Here is a 20,333-nt window from a genome sequence, read left to right as displayed (position 1 = left end):
TGGTTTTGTTCATTCCTTCACCTGTTTGATTGTGTTTTCCTGTAATTCTTTAAGGGATTTTTGTGTTTTCTCTTGAAGAGCTTCTAGCTGTTTACCTGTATTCTCCTGTATTTCTTTGAGGGAGTTATTTATGTCTTTCTTAAAGTCCTGTATCATCATCATCATGAGAAGTAGTTTAGATGTGAATCTTGCTTTTCCAGTGTGATGGTGTGTCCAGGACTTGCTATGGTGGGAGAATTGGATTCTGATGATGCCAAGTAAACTTGGTTTGTGTTGTTTATTTTTTTTACACTTGCCGCCCCCCATCCCCCGACATCTGGTTATTCTCTAGTGCTACCTGCCCTTGCTAAATCTGACTAAAGCCTGTCCTTCCTGTGATGCTGGTTGTGTCAGAACTCCTCAGAGTCAAGCTGTCTCTGTGTTCCTGTGATTCTCGGATCCTGTGATCCTGGACTTGTTAGAACACCTGTGAGTGGAGCTTCCTCTGGGTGTTGTGGGACTACTGGCTGTGGAGTTTGCATCCAAGGTCTGCTCAGGGCACTGACCAGCCCAGACAGAGTTTCTGTTTTAAAAGAGTCAATTAGTAGAAAATAGAGAGGAAATAAGATACGCAATACACAACATTATCCACTATCATTCTCAGTTTATAGTACATAGAATTGTTTCAGTTAGGTTTCTGTATTCTAATTACATCTAAAACATTGTGAATCACAGAATGACCAAGAAACATTTTTTAAGTGTTGTACTTAAAATCACCTTTTGAATACGTATTATTTATGTCACCCTTAGCATTTATTGAAAAGGTTTGAAAAAACAATCTGAATATGACAATATGTCAGAGTCCATTGGCTTTCATTTATAAGAAAAGGTTATTGAATAAAAATTTTGCTTTATCTATTGCATTTACTAGATAAACTACAAGAGATTTGTAGTATGTCTGCTTAAATAGGATGGGAGCAGTACAATGTTGGTTCAGTAATGTGAAAGTGACTGAGAGGTATACATACATACATATGCATACATCATACACATATTATGTATAATATGTGTATGCATGTATATGAAAGTAAGATTTGTTCTGTTATGAGAAAAAAATCGTATCAAAGCTTTGCTTTTGATAGCTGAAATCTTCTGGGGCTTTAGTTTCTATGGTTGATTTTATTTTTCTAAATAAATTCAGTTAAAAATCTAAGAAAAAAGGATAGCTAAAAATTTCATCCAGTTTAACATTTTAAAACAGAAAATTGCTGCTGTCTTTGTTGACTGTCTCAGGGTTTCTCTTGCTATATAACGGCACCATGACCACAGCAACTCTTATAAGAGAAAGTGTTTACATTCAGAGATTTAGTCCAATATTGTCGTAGTGGGAAGCATGGAGGCATGCAGGCAAACATGGTGCTGGAGAGGGAGCTGAGAGTTCTACATCTGGATCCACAGGCATCAGGAAGTGACTGTGTGTCACATTGAGCATAGCTTAAACATATATGACCTCAAAGCCTGCCTCCATAGTGACACACTTCCTACAGCAAGGCCATACCTACTCCAACAAGGTCACATATACTCCATCAAGGCCATGCCTCATAGTAGTGCCACTCTGGGTAAGCATTCAAACACATGTGTCTCTGGGGCCATCCTATTCAAATTTCCCCAGTAATATTTTAGGTTGGGAATTGCTTTGTTCTTATGACAGGACACCACTGTGTAGCCTAGCCTGAGTGCCTTTATTATAGATATGTGCCTACTACAGCTGGCTGTCATTGCTTACTTTAATGTTGGCTCCTACGTAAACACTGTACCAGTGAACTGACCCCCAACCCCAACAAGATGTTCTATATATGTCATCCTGCTCAACTCAAAATTTTGTCTTGCAGTGATTATAGATAAAAGGTGAAATGAATTTAAAAGTTATATTCAGGGCTGGAGAGATGGCTCAGCGGTTAAGAGCACTGACTGCTCTTCCAAAGGTCCTGAGTTCAATTCCCAGCAACCACATGGTGGCTCACAGCCATCTGTAATGGGATCTGATGCCCTCTTCTGGTGTGTCTGAAGACAGCTGCAGTGTACTCATACACATTAAATAAATAAACAAATAAATAAATAAATAAATAAATCTTTAAAAAAAAAGTTATATTCAAATAATATATTTCACATAGTAAAAAGCAATAAATCCAAATTTATTTTAATTGTCCTCTAAATGAGTCCCTGTGGGAAACATTTTGCTATTTTAACTTTTACTGTTCAACTCACTAATTTTAGAATGTGCCTAATGACAGTGAATGCAAATAGCTATTTTCTTAGCTTCCCATTTGTTACAGTCTTTCTAAAATGTTCCTCTTCCAGAATACAAAATCCTGTTTTCTTGTCTTACCTTAAATTCACAGAAAAGTGTTTCTGCATCAAGATTTGTTCCTAGGTTTGTATTCAGATCTTACACTCTTGTCCTAGGATTTATCGAGGAGCATTGTGGATCCTGGGAGAGTACTGCAGTACAAAGGAAGACATTCAGAGTGTGATGACTGAGGTCCGCAGGTCCCTTGGGGAGGTACGTTTGTATGATGCTCTGTGCTTTAGAAAACTACTGTGCTAGCAGTGCAGCTCAGTGGTGGAGTCAGTGCCTGTCACACATGCAGCCCTAGCTTCAGTCCTAGCACAAAGAAAAACAGCAGTTGATACTTACATCATCATTCACTTTTGTGGTTTTATTATGTAGTGTTTGAGCTAAAGAACACTGAAAATTACATTTTAATTACCTAGATAAATAAACCTTAGGGGCTATAGAAAGTTAAAAGTGTTCCCCCTCCCCTGCCTCCATGAGAACTATTCACACCTGTTCAAATAATTCTTTGTTTATCTTTGGATAAGATTTTGTTTGAGCAGAATGTCTGTGCAGCTAGTAAAATTTTTTCCTTTTTTTGTTTTGTTTTAGTTTTTTGTTTTTCAAGACCAAGTTTCTCTGTGTAGCCTTGGTTATTTGTGAAACTCAATTTATAGACTAGGCTAGCCTCACACTTCCTCTCCTGCCTCTCAAGTGCTGGAATTAGAGGCATGCACCACTACTGTTTTGTTTTTTGTTTTTTTGTTTTATTTTGTTATTTTCATTTCTTTTTTAAGATAAGGTCTGGCTATGTAGCCCTGCCTGGCCTAAAACTCACTATATTAGACTTGACTGACTTTGAACTCAAGAATCTACTGATGTACCTGCCTCTAGCTCTTAAGTGTTGGCATTAAAGATGTGTACCACCATGCCTGGCAATAGCTACAAATTATGCTATTGCTGTTGTGCTTTGAAAGCCTATCTGAGAGTAAGGCTAAGTTGATACTGTTTATGTACTAATATTGAATATTCTTTTACTAAAACAGCTTTATGGTAGAATACAAAGAGCAATGAACTACTTTGTCAGGAGACCTGGGCTCTTTACTAATTACTGTCAGGAATTAGCTCTGAGACCTTCAATTTTAAGTTCCTTAACTACCTAAACTTTTTTTCATCTCTAAAATAAAAGACAAAATAGATTTAATTAAAGACTCTTAGAGTTCTTCATACATGAGAAATTTAGGGCAACATATTGACAAACAGGCTGTAGCAGCCCTGTGATAAGCTAATAGGGTGGTTGGGGAAGTTACTTAATACTTTTCATTTTACAGGGATGTGTGTTGTTTTGGTCCATATTTCAGGGGAAGAGATAAAGAGGAGGAATGAGGCCCAGAGAGCACCTACTTTGCTAAACACTGTCCTGCCCATTTATCTATTAAGGAATTGTTCAGAAAGAATTAAGATTCCTCCTTAATAGATGCAGAAATGAGGTTCAAAATTATTGTATTATTCAGCATCATATAAGTAGTAAGTGGTGGTGTGGGAATTCACATCAGAATCATTGACTGTAAACCTGTTCTTCCCACAGAGCTCTACAGTCAAAATGCCTTTTGTATAAAGTTGATTGACTATCTCAACATAAATTTACTGTTGGTATTATTAAATCATTGTTTCCATTTGGCTTTTAGATCCCAATTGTAGAATCAGAAATAAAGAAAGAAGCTGGCGAGTTAAAACCAGAAGAAGAGATAACTGTTGGGCCCGTTCAGAAATTGGTTACAGAGATGGGCACCTATGCTACTCAGAGCGCACTCAGCAGTTCCAGACCTACCAAGAAGGAGGAAGACAGGTAACAGCTTCTGTGCCCTGCTGGCTGAACTGCTGCATGCTCCTCTTGTGGGGAGGCAGCTCTGTGGTTTCTCTTACTAGTTTTTGATGCTTAAGTGAAAGTATTTGCCATTTAAGGTCTTGAAATAAGGTATGTGTATAAGGTTTCCCTCTGAATGGTCTCTGTAATTTTAGTCTTTTGTTCCTACTGCTCCCATTGAAGTAAATATTCTTATAAAACTTACTTCACTCATATAGGAAATGCTGTGTTTATATTTAAGTCTGATGTTTGTTAGTATCAGAAAGATATTTTAATGTTTTCCCTTTTTCTTTTCTTTTTTCTTTCTTTCTTTATACATTTCTCTCTTGGACTAGAACTCAGGGCTGCTCACATGTAACATTTCAATTTTTTTAACCTTCATTTTGCTTTCTGTGTTTATAAGATGAGAAAAATGTTGGTACAGTATTACTGAGCACTTCTTACGTACTAGAATCCACATTAAATAGTTGGTCACACAGTCGTGACAACAGCCCTTTGAGAGAGAGTGTACTGTCTCCACTTTCTTTTTTTTTTTTTTAAAGATTTATTTATTATTATATGTAAGTACACTGTAGCTGTCTTCAGACAGCCCCAGAAGAGCGCGTCAGATCTCATTACCGATGGTTGTGAGCCACCATGTGGTTGCTGGGATTTGAACTCAGGACCTTCAGAAGAGCAATCAGTGCTCTTAACCACTGAGCCATCTCTCCAGGCCCTGTCTCCACTTTCGAGGAATTTCAGACCTAGAGAACCCTGTAAGCAACTCTGTGAAAGAGTACATAAGCCGGCACTTGGAAGTAGCATTTTAACTCCAGCACATCTATCCTTAATTAAACACCCTTTTCTTTCTGTTCTTTGGACTGCTGAGTTATTTAAGAAAAGTATTAGTTATATATTCTTCTTTTTCATTTTGAGAGTTAATGAGGGATTTAACTTAGGTCCTTATCACCAAACAGGAGATAAGTGGCTTGCCTGAACCATTTGTACGGAGGCTATGTGCTGCTCAGGCTCTGTGGGCTCTTACATTTGTTGATTCCTTTGCAGACCACCCTTGAGAGGGTTCCTCCTGGACGGAGATTTCTTTGTTGCTGCCTCCCTTGCCACAACTCTAACCAAGATTGCATTACGCTATGTAGCATTGGTTCAGGAGAAGAAAAAGCAAAACGTATGTTCATTTATTCTGTATTTGCCTAGTCACTGTTCAATAAATGTCTACTCTGTTGAACAGTGAAAAACTTCAAAGTTAATGCTAAAGGTCATGTCATAAAAGAGCTGTGGCTTAGTAGGGGAAACAGACACAGTAGTATAACATGACTAAATAATTGACAGAGAAATAAGAAATAATATGATTAGTCTGATGAAGGAGGTATGGGGGGTTGTGAAGTAACCTCTGTAAGCTCGAGTTAGTCATTAGCCAATGAAAGCAATGGCCTCTTCTCATTAGCATTTTTGTTGTTGCCTATTTTATCTTAAATTATCTCTGCAATATTTCCTGTCTATAGTTGGAACCTAATTACAACTTCTGACAGTTCAGAAGTTCCAGGACAGCTGAGGGCTACACAGTGAAACTGTGTTTTGAAAAACCAAAGAAACAAAACAGACAAAAACAGGAAACTGGTCTAGTTTAAAAGACACTAAAGAGAATAGTAGCTGATAAAATATGTGAAGCTGATGCTGGGTTTTAAAGTAAAATAAAAACATTTTGAGGTGATTTAGGAAGATTTATTTGAATTCAGGGTATAGCACATATATTTGGGGATTGTTCAGTTTCTCAAATAAGAAATAAGTACTTTTGGTTTTATAGGAAATTGTACTCATCCTTAGTAAATGGTTGCTAATATATTTATGAGAGAGGATTCTTGTTTTTATATGGCCAGCCAAAGTATATGAGTTAATACGAAAGCAAATAGGAAGGTCTGGGGAGCTAGCTTAGTCAGTAAAGTGTACAATCTTGAGAACAAAATCTTACAATCTTGAGAACCTGAATCCTGTCCCCAGCACCCATATAGAAAGTCAGGTACAGTGACAAGCTTGAGTAGAGGCAAAATCAGAAGTATCTCTGGGGCTTGTTGGCCATCTAGACTAGCCTAATCTCATTGAGCCTCAAGTCCCAGAGTAAGGTCCTGTCTCAAAAAGCAAGCTTGACCCCTGCCTCCACACACAGGAAAGTGAACACACAGAAAGCAGATATGGCTAAAAGGCCAATAGTTGCTGAAGAACATTGTTCTTTCAGCTTTTCTTGTGGGTTTAAAGAGAAAACCATTAAAAATCCTTGCTCCTTTTCAATCAAAGGTAAGTGAATCTTTAGAATGGCTTTCAGAACAAAACAGGAAGCAGGGTGTGGGACTATCTAGGGAAATAAAATCTGAACAGTTTGTTTAATTCAGGGTCATTCTGGAATTGTCTGTTCGTTATATTTGAGTGGCAGAAGAATCATAGCAGTAACCAGTTTCTCTACTTTTGCAGTCTTTCGTTGCTGAGGCTATGTTGCTTATGGCAACTATCCTTCATTTGGGAAAATCCTCTCTTCCTAAGAAGCCAATTACTGATGATGATGTAGACCGAATTTCCCTGTGCCTCAAGGTCTTATCTGAATGCTCACCTTTAATGAATGACATTTTTAATAAGGAGTGTAGACAGTCTCTTTCCCAAATGTTGTCTGCCAAACTCGAAGAAGAGAAACTATCGCAAAAGGTATTTACGAAAAGTCTATGGAGTGCTTTATAAGTTGTGGGTTTTTTCCTTTTAATTTTGTTGGTTTTTCAGTCTCTTCCTGTGAACAGTTTATGAAAAGCTATTGTTATTTCCATACAAAAAACATGTGCATTGCGTTTTCAACACAGAAAGAGTCTGAAAAGAGGAATGTAACAGTCCAGCCTGATGACCCCATTTCCTTCATGCAACTAACTGCTAAGAACGAAATGAACTGCAAGGAAGACCAGTTCCAGCTGAGTTTGCTGGCAGCAATGGGTAATACTCAGAGGAAAGAGGCAGCAGATCCCCTAGCGTCCAAACTTAACAAGGTAACAATATCAGATGTATGACTTGTTTGTTGTTTGTTCATTTTAGGTGGGGTCTCACTGGGTAGCCCTTGCTGACCTAGAACTAACTGCTTAGACCAAACTTGCCTCAAACTCATAGAGATCTGCTGACCCCCAGGAGCTGACATTAAAGGCTTGTGCCACCATGACCAGTTGAAAATTTATTTAAATTGGCTACTTACAAATAAGTGACTGGTCCTGCTGTGCATATATAATTTTTTTTATTATTTTAATTAAATAACTAGTTACATAGAATTGAGTACATGGGAGCTTACATGTGCCTGTATGTATGTCTATGCTATTGATGATAGCAGGCAAACTTTGTACCACTGAGCTGTATGTCCAGTCCTAGCACCAGTTCTTACCAAGTCCTTGTGATATTTAGGTCCATGAAACTTCATTTGAATTACACATGGTAGTACACATCTGTAATCTCAGCACTTACAGAAAGATTACAAAGCTAAGGGCAGTCTGGGCTAGTTAAAAGACTGTAAGCTAGTTATCTGTCACCTGTCAGCTGAGTGAACAGTCTTAAGTTGATTTGACCATTACAGACAAAAGTCAGTAACAGAATCAGAGCTAGGACTCTGCTAAGAATTGAACTCTGCTGCTGAGCTCCCTTGCATCAGTGGATTACTTGTGTTTCATAACTGTAACCATCTCCAAAACTTCTCTATCTCGTGAAACTGAATTTTATACCCATTAAACAGTAAGGTGCCATTCCCATTTCCTTTTCTGATTTTGACAACTTCTGCTGCTCATACAAGTGGAATCACTGTTTTTGTTCTTTTTGACTGGAATTTTTCACTGCATATAAAATAATTTTTCACTATTCAGCATGTTTACAGTATATAAACAGAATTTTCTTTACTTTAAAAAAATTAGTCTTAACATTTATGTATTTGTTTGGTGGGCTGGGGAGTGTACTCTATGGGTGGAGCTCAGATTGTCCATCTTGGAAGCAAGGACATTAACTCACTGAGCCACCACTTGTGTTTGAAGTTAGACACAGCATAACAGGATTTGGTTCCCCTGCTGGGTGGATCCTAGTATTGAACTCATCAGGCTAAGTTGTTTCATTCTTCGATTATGTCTGTTTTTGTTTTGACAGGTCACACAGTTGACAGGTTTCTCTGATCCAGTGTATGCAGAAGCTTATGTTCATGTCAATCAGTATGATATTGTCCTGGATGTTCTTGTTGTAAACCAAACCAGTGATACTTTGCAGAACTGCACATTAGAGTTAGCTACTCTAGGTGAGAAAATTTATCCTAAGGAAAAGTTCTTATGTAATAAATCTTCACGATAAATTACTAAGAAAAGGTGATAGCTTTCAGTATAAAGATCCTTTTGAGAACTTTTTAACATTGTTTATAATCAATGCTTAGTTTTCAGTTTAAAATTTTGTCTCCTTAAACTACCAGTTTTCTGAACCTTTGTCATACTGACTGACTTAGGCTTTTTGTGTGACTCAAGTGGGTTCAATTCTGAGTTTGATACAGTAGCTGTTTGAATTTGTAGAGTGCTTACCTAGCATGCATAAGGCTTTGGGTTCAGTCTCCAGTACCACATTCACCTAGCATGGTGATCTGTGCTTGTATTCCCATCACTTCAGGAAGACAGGGATTTCAGGAGTTCAAGGTTATTCTCAGCCACACAGCCAGTTCCAAACCATCCAAGTCTATACAATACCCTCTCTCAAATAATTAAAAACACATTAAGTATTTTCAATTCCCTGCCACATGGGACCAAAGCAGAGCATCATTATTAGCATTTTTCAACATGTTTTTTTTTTCATATATTAGATTCTGTAGCCATGTATACATCTAGTTTTGAAAATGTAAAATATGTATACAACAGTAGAGTGCCTCCAGGTATGGTTTATGCAATAGTTAGGGAACATTAGGATTTTAGAGAAATTATGCTTTGCCCTATTTTCAGTGAGTTCATATCTTAAAGAATATACAGATATTTTGAAGGGTATCTTACCCCTTTGTAATGGTATATATAGGTTAAGCTTTCTGAGAAGTTTGTAGTCAATCATTCACTGAAATAAAAATGGTATACTCAAAGTACTCCTCCCACTCATGAATATAGTTATTCTGTATAGAATATAGAATTATGTCTATTACCTTTTAATAGAGTTGTATGGATTAATATGATTGCCAGAAATATTAGATGATTTCCTTATTTTTTCATTATGCTTGAAATATATTCTTCTCATTTTTCTTATTTTTCTAGAAACTATTAACTTGTATATATTCTAATACTGTTTCATGATTAATAAATATGTTTTTAACTATATCCAAATTCTTGTTTATTTTCTCCTAGGGGATCTGAAACTTGTGGAAAAACCATCTCCTTTGACTCTTGCTCCTCATGACTTTGCAAATATTAAAGCTAATGTCAAGGTAGCATCAACAGAAAATGGAATAATTTTTGGCAATATAGGTATGGTTCTGTTTTATGGCATGTGATAGTTGAGTATTTTTTATTAAAGAACTTGGTAGTATGTAGTTATAGACGTGCTTGAGGGCAGAACATGAATCCATTTATTTATAGGGTACTCTCTATGGTAACCAAGCATTGTATTATGTTCTAGGTAATACCAGATTGAGCTAGATGAAGGAGTCATAGTCCTTAAAAAACCACTAGGCAAAATGAAGGGGCAGAAATAATAACAATGTGATTAGGGTTAATTTGATACACAGCTTACTTTTGGGTCATATGGAAGCAATATAGTGTGTAAAGCTGTGTAAAGGAAGATTTGTTATTAAGGAATCACATTTGTACTAGTCATAAAAGTTCATATAGACCCTTGTGGCCAAGCACACAGGAATATTTCAAACATTGAGATAAGCTTGTACAGAAGAATTCAGTCAATATTTTCTAGCAATTTCTGCTATAGGGATAGACTACCATAGTAAGGAACAACAGATATGTCTTAAGATAGTTAGTATCAAGTAAGGAAAAACAGATATGCAAAATAAGTATTTCCATACATGATGCTGAATGCTATGAAAGAAGCCTGTATGAGAAGCAGTGAGTGAGTCCATGAAGGGATTTGATCGGTTCTTAAAGTGTTGTAAGGGATTAGAAAGTTAGGAATGGCTTCACAGCTCATGTTGAGTTGGATTTTAAACAGTCAGTAATCACAGAAGATTGAGTACAGGCAGAGCAAATGCACGTAGACTGATGTGCTGAGCAGTTAGAGTGAAAAGTAAATTAGGAAGTCAGGGAGGGTGACCCTGCTTCCCCTGCAAAAGAGTGGAGCACTTATCCATAGAACAGGAAGACACTGGAGGATGATAAATGAGATACATGTTAACTATTTCTGTGACAGCAGTACAAATGATAACTCTGTAAACAATACGGAAGATTGCCTGTGTAGACTATTGAAGAAACCAAGTGAGAGGGGAGAGGCCTAAACTGCAGAGCAGTGCTTAGAGTAGAAAGGAGGGGAGGAGGTAGAGTGCTTTAGGGGTATGTCTTTAGAAACGGGACTGTAAACTAAAGGAAGACAGCTTTGGTAACTCTCAGTTTTCCCTAAAAGTAAAAAGAGTAAATTTAGATTTTTGTTTTAGGGTTTTTTGGGGGGTGGGGTGGGAGCATGCTTGTTGGTTAGTTGGTTGTTTTTTTCAGACATGGTTTCTCTATCCCTGGCTATCTTGAAACTCATTTTGTAGACTAGGCTGGCCTTGAACTTGGAAATTGGCTTGCCTCTGCCTCCCAAATGTTGGGATTAAAGGTGTACACCACCACCTAATTTTGCTTTTTTTTTTTAGATAAAGTCTCACTGGGGAACGCAGACTAGACTCAAATAAAGTAATACTTCTGCTTTAGCTCCATCTTCTGGGATTATAGGCATGTACCATCACAGCCATATGTTTTTCTAGGGAAGAGACAGATAATCTTATATTTCTAAATTTCACCAACATATAACCAAATATTAAGAGGAAAAGTTTGGACTTATAACTCGATCTCAACTATGAGAATACTGAACTATTTGTGTATCTAGTGTAGTACCTGACCCATTATAACTGCTATATAAATATTCACCAAGGTAAGCTTAACAACAACAGACAAAGTGTACCTGAGCCTCAGTCCTAAGTCTTAATTCCTATCATTTTTCAGTTCTGTAACCTGAGGTAACTTATTTCACTTACCTGCTTTCCTAATCTGTGAGATGGAAAATAGTAAGGTAGAATTGATGGCACTATTCAGTTGGTAATATTTATAAAGCACTTAGAATCTAATATATATAAACATTTGCTAATATCATAAATATTTGTTATTTTGAATTAACATCTACCATATGATTGGGAATCTTTCTATATGTTTATTACAGTTTATGATGTCTCTGGAGCAGCAAGTGACAGGAACTGTGTGGTCCTCAGTGACATCCACATTGACATCATGGACTATATCCAGCCTGCTACTTGCACTGATGCTGAGTTCCGTCAGATGTGGGCAGAATTTGAATGGGAAAATAAAGTTAGTCATTGAGAGGTTTCCTATGCATATCTTCCTTATGACTAGTGATGAGGGGTTTTTTTGTTTGTTTGTTTTGTTTTGTTTTTTAACTAATTCTCCCTAAAAAGTATAAGAAGTGAGAAGCAAACAGCTCTTCATTATCTGTTCCTGTGTATTATCTTAACTAGAAACCATGCAAGTACTTTGTAATTCCCTGTGGTGAATTAAATAGAATGGCAGTTATTTCTGGGATCTTGTGATAGTATCTTGCTCTTTAGCCTAATCAGGTCTCCAGTGCCTGACCCTCTCTGCCCATGCCATCTTGGCACAGACACTACGAGTGTGCATCACCATGCCTAGCTAGTCAGAACTCTGTAACTACTTTGGTTGAGACAGTATAGACAAGATTCCCCTTCTTCTGTGTCCTGATGATAATCTGTCATTGGCTCTTGTATCCTCAAAGCTGTGCAAAATCTGTGGCCCAGTGGAAGACTTTGTCCCTTGAGTTTTACTTGAACCCTGTATTTCCTTGATGGTTTAGTGATGTCTGTTTCTGAAACCACTGCTGATGCCGGTTGGTTTCTTAGGAGTCGTTTACTTTTTTTATTGCCCACTCTTCCCCTCCATAGTGGAAGGAAGGTGTAGGTTGAGACAGCAATGCACAGTTTCACTGGAGGTTCACTGAGTCTTCTCCTCTGCAGGTGACAGTGAACACCAACATGACTGACCTGAACGACTACTTACAGCACATCCTCAAGTCGACCAACATGAAGTGCCTGACTCCAGAGAAGGTAGAGGAGACTAGAAAAGACTAAAGTCTATAAAAAGCTAGTACAGCAGATGGCTGTCTTTGCTGGCTTCCTCAGCTGTCTTTTATAATAATTCAGTGTGGGAAAACAGTGTTGTTCTGGAACACAGAGTGATTGCCACAAGATGTTGACCTGCTCACCTCTTTTCTGAACCATATCTTCTCACTTGTTCATGGTTATATGACTTAATTGGAAGAGTCAGGTAGTCAGGTTACATGCGTTTCTTGGTTTTAGTTTTTTTTTGTCTTCTCCACCTTTCAGATAAGAGACTTTATTCCAAAATCATTTATTTATTTATTTGTGATACTGAATTAGCAAACGCCCTCCCTCATGGGCTAATTGTATGTCAGAATAAATCTAATACAGTGGCTTTCTGCTATCAACATGCAAAAAGACTAGAACAAAGATGAAATGAAATTGAATCTCTAAGTATCTTTCTTTAGAAAATTTCTGTTAATGCCATCTTCCTAATAAGAGAATGTCAGCTGTCATCTGGGGTGTGTAGCTCAGTGATAGAATGCTTGCTTAGCATCCAACACACAAACGCATGCACGCTCACACACACACGACGGGTGGGGTGGGATGGGATGGATATGTTTATTGCAAAACAAGTAGATTTTGTATTAGTTATATTATTTCTTTAACAGTTTCTAAGTCCAACAAAAGAAGTCTTTCTTTATGGAAAAGCCTGGTACAGAAGAAAATAAGTAAATAAAAACAGAATATATAAATATAAATTTGAATAAATACTCTCTTCAAAGTTATGTTTATTAAGTATAATATGTACAGGGAATTCTTAAATTTTTACACATATATTTATTTTGACTTTTGGCAAACTCATTAGCTCCTACACCCAGTACCACACAAGTAAAGTTTTAAATAATAGTTTACATGTATATTTCAGTTTGCTAAGGTATAGTTCTATATCAAAGTATTAAATTTATCACACATTTTTTTCCCCAGGCCCTTTCTGGCTACTGTGGCTTCATGGCAGCTAACCTATATGCTCGTTCTATATTTGGAGAGGATGCGCTTGCAAATGTCAGCATTGAGAAGCCAGTTCACCAGGGACCAGATGCGGCAGTTACTGGCCACATAAGAATTCGTGCAAAAAGTCAGGTAATAACATCCCTTTTTGAGAACATCTCTGCACCAAATAAGGGAGGAAGAATTCATGTCTGTCTTATTTCTGTAGTATAATTTCTTCTGTCATAATTATGTTTTGTGCTTAAGATACATATATACATACATACATACATACATACATACATACATATGCATGGTATTTTCTGAACTTTTAATTCATTTAAAATGGCTTGTTGTACGATACTGCCTAAAACATTGATTCCTGTGTGATGTTTGTGAAACAGACTCTATAGAGTTTTTTGACAGATATGGCTTAAATCAAGCACTAACCAACATCACTAACATCAACCCAAACTAAACTAAAACCAAAAACTAAAAAGTTCTTGGAATCTGTTTTTTATATCCTTTGTTTTGTTGTTGAATGCGATGTCATCCAATGGTGGCTTACTTAAGCTGGTCTAACCTATTTCAGTAATTACTTCTTTGTTGAGTCTGGGGATATAACTTAGTCTTGGGAATGCTCTCCTAGCATGTGTAGGCATTACTTAATCCTCAACATCATAAAAAACTAAATAAAAATATGAACATCTTCATTCTTCTTTACAGGGAATGGCCTTGAGCCTTGGAGATAAAATCAACCTGTCTCAAAAGAAGACTAGTCTATAAGGATGAACAAAAGGTCCTTGAAAGTTTATGATTAAAATTTAGGTGTGGGCTGATTGGACTCCAACATCTTTTGTACTCTTTTCATGCTTTATGTTATGTAGAATTTGAGTTCAGGCTGAATGCATTCCAGCCAATAATTTATAGCCTTTCCCCTAAATCAAGAATGAGTAAAATTATAGTTTGTCTTTTATCTTAACAGTTCTGAATGCTGTCCTCAAAGTATATAATGTTTCTCATATGTATCAAGACCATTTTCACAATAAACAGATCTGTTCATAAATTTTTGTTATTTTATAAATAAATTACTTAATTTTAGATTTGTATCAGTGGGATTTTTTTTTTTTTTACCTTGCGTACATTTATAAAGAAAGCTTACAAAGTAAGTGATCTAAAATGGAACAGGTACTGATTTAATGCATTATTGTTTCCTCATTTTCTGTAATGATACCAGTGTCTCTAAAACTCTTAGGGTCATTTCTCAAACTTTGCTTCAGGGAGAAAGTATCTAAATTATTTGAGAAAAGGTCCATCTTTGGCTTAAAGGAGCTATTACAAACTCTGACTGACATCAGTGTATACTGTTCTTGATGATCCTGAATTATTACAGAAATTCGATCATCTAAAATCAGTTTGAAAAATCATGCACATTTAGCATTGGGTATTTGTGCTTGTTAGTAATTACAGTGTTTCTAGCCAGTTACTGACTACACCAGGAGGATTAGCTTTGAGAGATTCAACAAGCTGTTCCATTTCCAAATGGCCTCTGTTTTTTATTCCTTCCCTCCTGTTTATAACTTTCTATCGGGCTGGGCAACACACACACCTGGTTAGGATTCCACTTATGTTTGTGAATGCAGTTTCCCAGGCTATGCCGTTCTTTGGGCTCTGTACTAGGAATACTTGAGATCATCTTGAGTTTTGCTAAATTTCAACTTAAGCTATTACTTTGTCTTTCCTCCAGGACTTCATCCTTCATTCCAAAAGCCCATAGATAAGAGCTGGGACAGAATGGAAATAACATCTTCTGTTGTCAGTGAGAACAGAATGATTTGTTGAGCCCGTAACAAGATTAATACTTTGTATGATGTCATAAATTTTAAAGCCACTTGCTGTTTTAGTCAGCAAACCAGAAAAATTACAGTCCTAGAGCACTGAGATCTTTAAACACAGTCATAGCTGCCAACTGGGAGAGATACAAGGACTGTGGGAAAGGAGTCATTTTGATACAGAGTCAAAGGGTGGAGATAACTTGATGGGAGTTGAAGAATGATTTCATTAGATCAGTTCCCACACTCTGTCCTTTTGAACATGCATTTCATTAAGTGACATTGGATATTCTGAAGGAAAAAGGGTCCACAGCTAGTAATGTAGGGAATGCTGCATATAATCCTTACTAGAGAGTCATATAGTACACATTAGCATAATAAAGATTCTGAGAGATCCTCCAGTGGAGAAAGCAGAATATCTTAATCTTCCTTTGGCGGGGAATCCTTCACCATAGGACACCTGTTGACAAAGCCTGCACAGCTATAGTCTCAGTTTTACAGCCAGCTTGAAGTCTAAAGAAGTATGCATTAGGGTGTCCTAGAACGCTTGCTAATGTAGAGGGAGCAAGCCATAAGTAGAATTTAACTTTATACTCAGTTCATTTCAGTTTTCAAGCCAACTTTGCTGGAATCACAATCTAGTACTAGCACCCTGAGAGGTAGAACCACAGGCCGTGCCAGCAGTTCCAGCTAACATTGTCTTCTGTATAACTCATAAAGGAGAAAAAGAAGAATGTAGCTGAGTCACCAGAAGTTAGTGACAGCTGAGGGGCATTAGCTGTTCACCATCTTTGTGCATGTAATGATTAGGAACCAAATTGCATGGCAGCACTTGTTTGGTGAAACTGTTTACGGTGTCACCATTCAGTTTAGAATGTAGTGTTCATTCAAAGGTCATGGAAGCTCACAGTAGATAATACAGTATAACTACAATTACAGTGTCTCATAAGAAAATAAACACAGCCTGGCAGTGGTGGCGCACACCTTTAATCCCAGCACTTGGGAGGCAGAGGCAGGTGGATTTCTGCTTTCGAGGCCAGCCTGGATGGACTACAGAGTGAGTTCCAGGACAACCAGGGCTACACAGAGAAACCCTGTCTCGAAAAACCAAAAAGAAAGAAACTACTTACAGCAAAAATACAAGCTTAAGATCCTATGGTATAGGCTATAAATAGGACGGTGTTACGTTTCATGTCTTGACACTAGAGGGTGCTCTGTGCAATTATTTTCATTTTGGGATTAGATAAGATTTGTGTTAAAAGTTATCTAAAAGAGAAAAATGCAAGGTGACTTTATTACCAAGTTAATTCATAAAAAAAAACAAAAGTTAATACAGCTTTCACAATAAGCAGATTGTTCACATTGGTGATAGCAAAATTACCTTCTTATTATTAAAATAATTACTGCACCTTACTGCTAAAAACACAACTCCTACCCCAGTGTAAACCTGTACTTGGAAGGCAGAAAGACTGTGGGTTTAAGATTACTTAGAACTATATAATAAGACAATCTGAAAATGTAAGCCAAGAAGCTTAGATGCCAAAATTAATAGAAATGTTTTGCTACCTGTCAAACATTTCCATGTGATTCAGAAATAATATGAGAGACAAAAACTCATATGGAACATGTGAAAAGTCCACAAGCTAAAAAGTTATGTTTAAAAATTCAAATAAGGGCAGTGAGGGGAGAAAAATTCAAATAAGGGGCTGGACTGTGGTAGCACACACCTTTATTCTCAGCACCCAGGAGGCAGAGGCAAGCAGATTTCTGAGTTCGAGGCCAGCCTGGTCTACAGAGTGAGTTCCAGGACAGCGAGGGCTAAACAGAGAAACTTTGTCTTAAAAAACAAAACAAAACAAAACAAATTTCAGATAAGGGACAATGAGATGGCTCAAGGGTGAAGATGCCTGTTGCCAAGCCTGTCAACCTGATTTTGATCCCTGGGGACTCATAGAAGATGAAGACCTATTCCCACAAGTTGGTCCCATACACATACAAATAAAGGGTCATTTTAAAAAGCTCAGTATTAGTGGCTGGAGAGATGGCTCAGCAGTTAAGAGCACTGGCTGCTCTTAGAGGTCCTAAGTTCAATTCCCAGCAACCACATGGTGGCTCACAACCATCTGTAATGGGAACTGATGCCCTTTTCTGGAGTGTCTGAAGACCGCTACAGTGTACTCATCATATATATATATATATATATATATATATATATATATATATATGTATGTATGTATGTATATGCTGTGTATACATCATATGTATACACACATATATATGTATACACATGTATATAAAGAAAATCTAAAAAAAATAGCTTACTATTAGATATGAAATGCAGTAAAGTAAATTTTGTTGGTTACTTGTTTTTTTTCACATTAATAAGTATTCTAATCAGTATTTATAACTTTTCTCTTAAGATTGAAGGCTAGAAATATGGCTTAGTGTGTAAACTGCTTCTTATGCAACTATAAAGATCTGAGTTCAGATCTCAAAACCCCATGTCAAAAAGGGAGTTGCTCAGCAGCACATACCTGTGGCCCATTGTGGGCAATGGAGATAGACGGATCCACCCTCTGGACTCACTGGCTAGCCAATCCAGCTCAACTGGCAGGCTCTAAAAAATAAGGTAGAACTGCCCTTGAAGGCACACACCTTTAATCTGAGTATTCAGGAGGCAGAAGCAGGAGGATCTCTTGAGTTCAAGGCCAGTCTGGTCTATAGAGTGAGTTTAGGCCAACCAAGGGCTACCTAGTAAGATCCTGTCTCAATAAAGAAGAAAGAGAAATCTCATCATTGGCCTCTAGTTTCTACATGCATATCTATGAATGAGTACACACACACACACAAACACACATAAGATTCAACTTAGTGATGGTTAAATTTCCCATCCCTAAACAGAAAAAGCTTAACCACACTTCCTCTAAGGCTAAGGGAACATCATGGAGAATGACAGAAAGACTAAGAGCCTGGAAATCAGGCTAAGGACTATGAAATGCTGTCTTCTGGACACATGTAGCCAATACAGTTAGGACATCACAGCAGCTGTAGCCACCTGTAAGGAACCCACACAAGACTGGACCTGTCAGTAGACAGTAATGAATCAGAGAGGTGTTCATGAGACACTTCCCCTCCCTTCTGAGTTCTTGGCTACTGATGGATTCTAGAGAAGAGACTATTATTGTCTTAGTCATGTATCCACTGAGGAGAAATAGGGATAAGGTAATTAGAGGAGGAGGTTATAATAAAAATGTACTTTATAAATAGGTGATATCAAAAAATAAAATAAGGGGATTAAAAGGAGGTTGAATTCAAGAGCCAGAGATGTAGCTCACTGGTAGTAGTACATGCGAAAGTCCTGGGTTTAATTCTTAGTACCACCCTCCAAGGAAAGAGTTGCACTAAGATTATAGTATCTTTTGTGATAAGGTAGGGCTGGTCAAACTAACTGCTCACTTTATGGCCCTCTCCAGGATGGCAGTACCATCACTAGTGTTTTCTTTCTCTCAAAGCTCTATCTACCTCCAGTTCTCAGGAGCTAAAGAACTAACAGTGTGGTGCAACAGTATGGTTCACTGAGTTTGCTGCTACATATAAAACCTTGTCTGCCACTCACTGTGTGATCTTAGTCCTGAAGTGCTAACCTTGTGGCTCAGTGTATAGATAGCTAAGTGGTGGATAGCCTAGCACGCTGGGACCTTCCGGTAAGGAAAATAAACTCCAATGACTAAGGACTTTATTTGTGTCAGATGCAATGCTGGGTGCTTTTTCCCATGGCATCTATAGTCCTCATAGTGACCCTGTGAGGGGAAACCAGTTACACCATTTGCAGATTATGGCTAGTCTTAGAAGAGGTTAAGTTACTTAAGGCTAATAGAGAGGAGCCCAGATAGAAACCAGAATACCTTGTAATTAATCTCACATCAATTCTACCTGTTCTTGTGCCTTATCCCTCACCTAGAGGGTGCTTGTGTCTATTTTCCAGAGTTGATGAAGTGATAATAATACATTTATAATACTACAGCTGGTATTATAGTATTATATTTGGCATATAGTAAACATTCACCAGTAAATATTCATTCTTTTTCTTCCCCATTCACCCTTCTTACAAAAAGAGAAAAACCAATCCTCATTATTTTGCCTCCCTCAGAATTTAGTCCCTTGTTTTATATTCTACTTGTATGCTTTTTGATTGTTTTTACTTAGAAAAAGCCTTCTTTCTTGAGAAGTATTTGAGACCTCATTGAGCCTCAACTGTCTTATGTTATTTTCATAAAACTCTTTGCCCTTCACCTATCAAGTTGTCTCAGTTAGATATGGCTGTCTCTGCCCATATTACTAAGGATGGTCTCTAATAGGCAGACTTGATTTACTTGGAAGATGACAGTCACATGACTGGTCCTTTAAAAATACGCATCGGTTACAGTAGCAGAGTGCTGTCTAGGGATTTTTGATAGTCTGACCACATCCTCCCTGTGTTCTCCACCTAGTAGTGGCAGCGTATCTTTGATTGGGACTTGTGCCATGCAGTGACAAGAGTGCAGGTAGGATTCATTTGTTTTCCCTGAGGTTCTACATGCTATATAGGGTTCTAAGAAGACTCTACTGCTTGTATCCTGAAATAAAAGTAAAGCCAGTAGGATGTACAGTGGTTTGCAGCATGGTGTACTAACATAGCTTTGAACAGGGCTAATCCCAACTCTCTAAGTAGCTTTCTGAAAATAATGCCTGGGGTCTGTCTTGTTATCTACAAAATAAAACCGTTTAGTTAATTGACTTCTGGAGTGTCTAGCTTAAAAAACAAATCCATACCCTCCACCAAAAGCCTTGTGTTTTACCGTTATCTCCTTAACATGAAATGGGGCTGGGGATAGCTCAGTGAGAGACCTGTTGTCTAACTGTTGTCTAACATGCTGTAAGTCTGGGTTCAGTCCCAGCACTGGACAAATATGCTACGATGCACCTGTACTAAGTCTCATGCTGTGTTCTGTGTCACTTCTCTAGAAATCTTAATTCTGCTTTCCCATATCA

General features: G+C 37.6%; 1 protein-coding gene across 2 annotated transcripts in view; it reads left to right on the top strand.

Annotated features, from left to right (window-relative positions):
- Positions 1-14,571, top strand: part of Copb1 (COPI coat complex subunit beta 1) — a 31,392-nt gene extending 16,821 nt beyond the window's left edge. For both annotated transcript variants that reach the window (XM_031387964.1, XM_031387965.1), the window contains exons 12-22: positions 2,446-2,542; positions 4,003-4,163; positions 5,226-5,346; positions 6,648-6,875; positions 7,025-7,204; positions 8,334-8,478; positions 9,554-9,673; positions 11,571-11,716; positions 12,397-12,486; positions 13,468-13,623; positions 14,197-14,571. In XM_031387964.1, coding sequence (XP_031243824.1) covers positions 2,446-2,542; positions 4,003-4,163; positions 5,226-5,346; positions 6,648-6,875; positions 7,025-7,204; positions 8,334-8,478; positions 9,554-9,673; positions 11,571-11,716; positions 12,397-12,486; positions 13,468-13,623; positions 14,197-14,256 — 1,504 coding nt within the window. In that variant the 3' untranslated portion in view covers positions 14,257-14,571. The remainder of the gene's footprint in view (positions 1-2,445; positions 2,543-4,002; positions 4,164-5,225; positions 5,347-6,647; positions 6,876-7,024; positions 7,205-8,333; positions 8,479-9,553; positions 9,674-11,570; positions 11,717-12,396; positions 12,487-13,467; positions 13,624-14,196) is intronic.
- The last annotated feature ends 5,762 nt before the right edge of the window (positions 14,572-20,333 follow it).

Source organism: Mastomys coucha, unplaced genomic scaffold, assembly GCF_008632895.1.
Source record: "Mastomys coucha isolate ucsf_1 unplaced genomic scaffold, UCSF_Mcou_1 pScaffold21, whole genome shotgun sequence".
NCBI lineage: Eukaryota > Metazoa > Chordata > Mammalia > Rodentia > Muridae > Mastomys > Mastomys coucha.
Note: the sequence above shows the minus strand (reverse complement) of the source record. Positions and strands in the feature narration are given on the sequence as shown.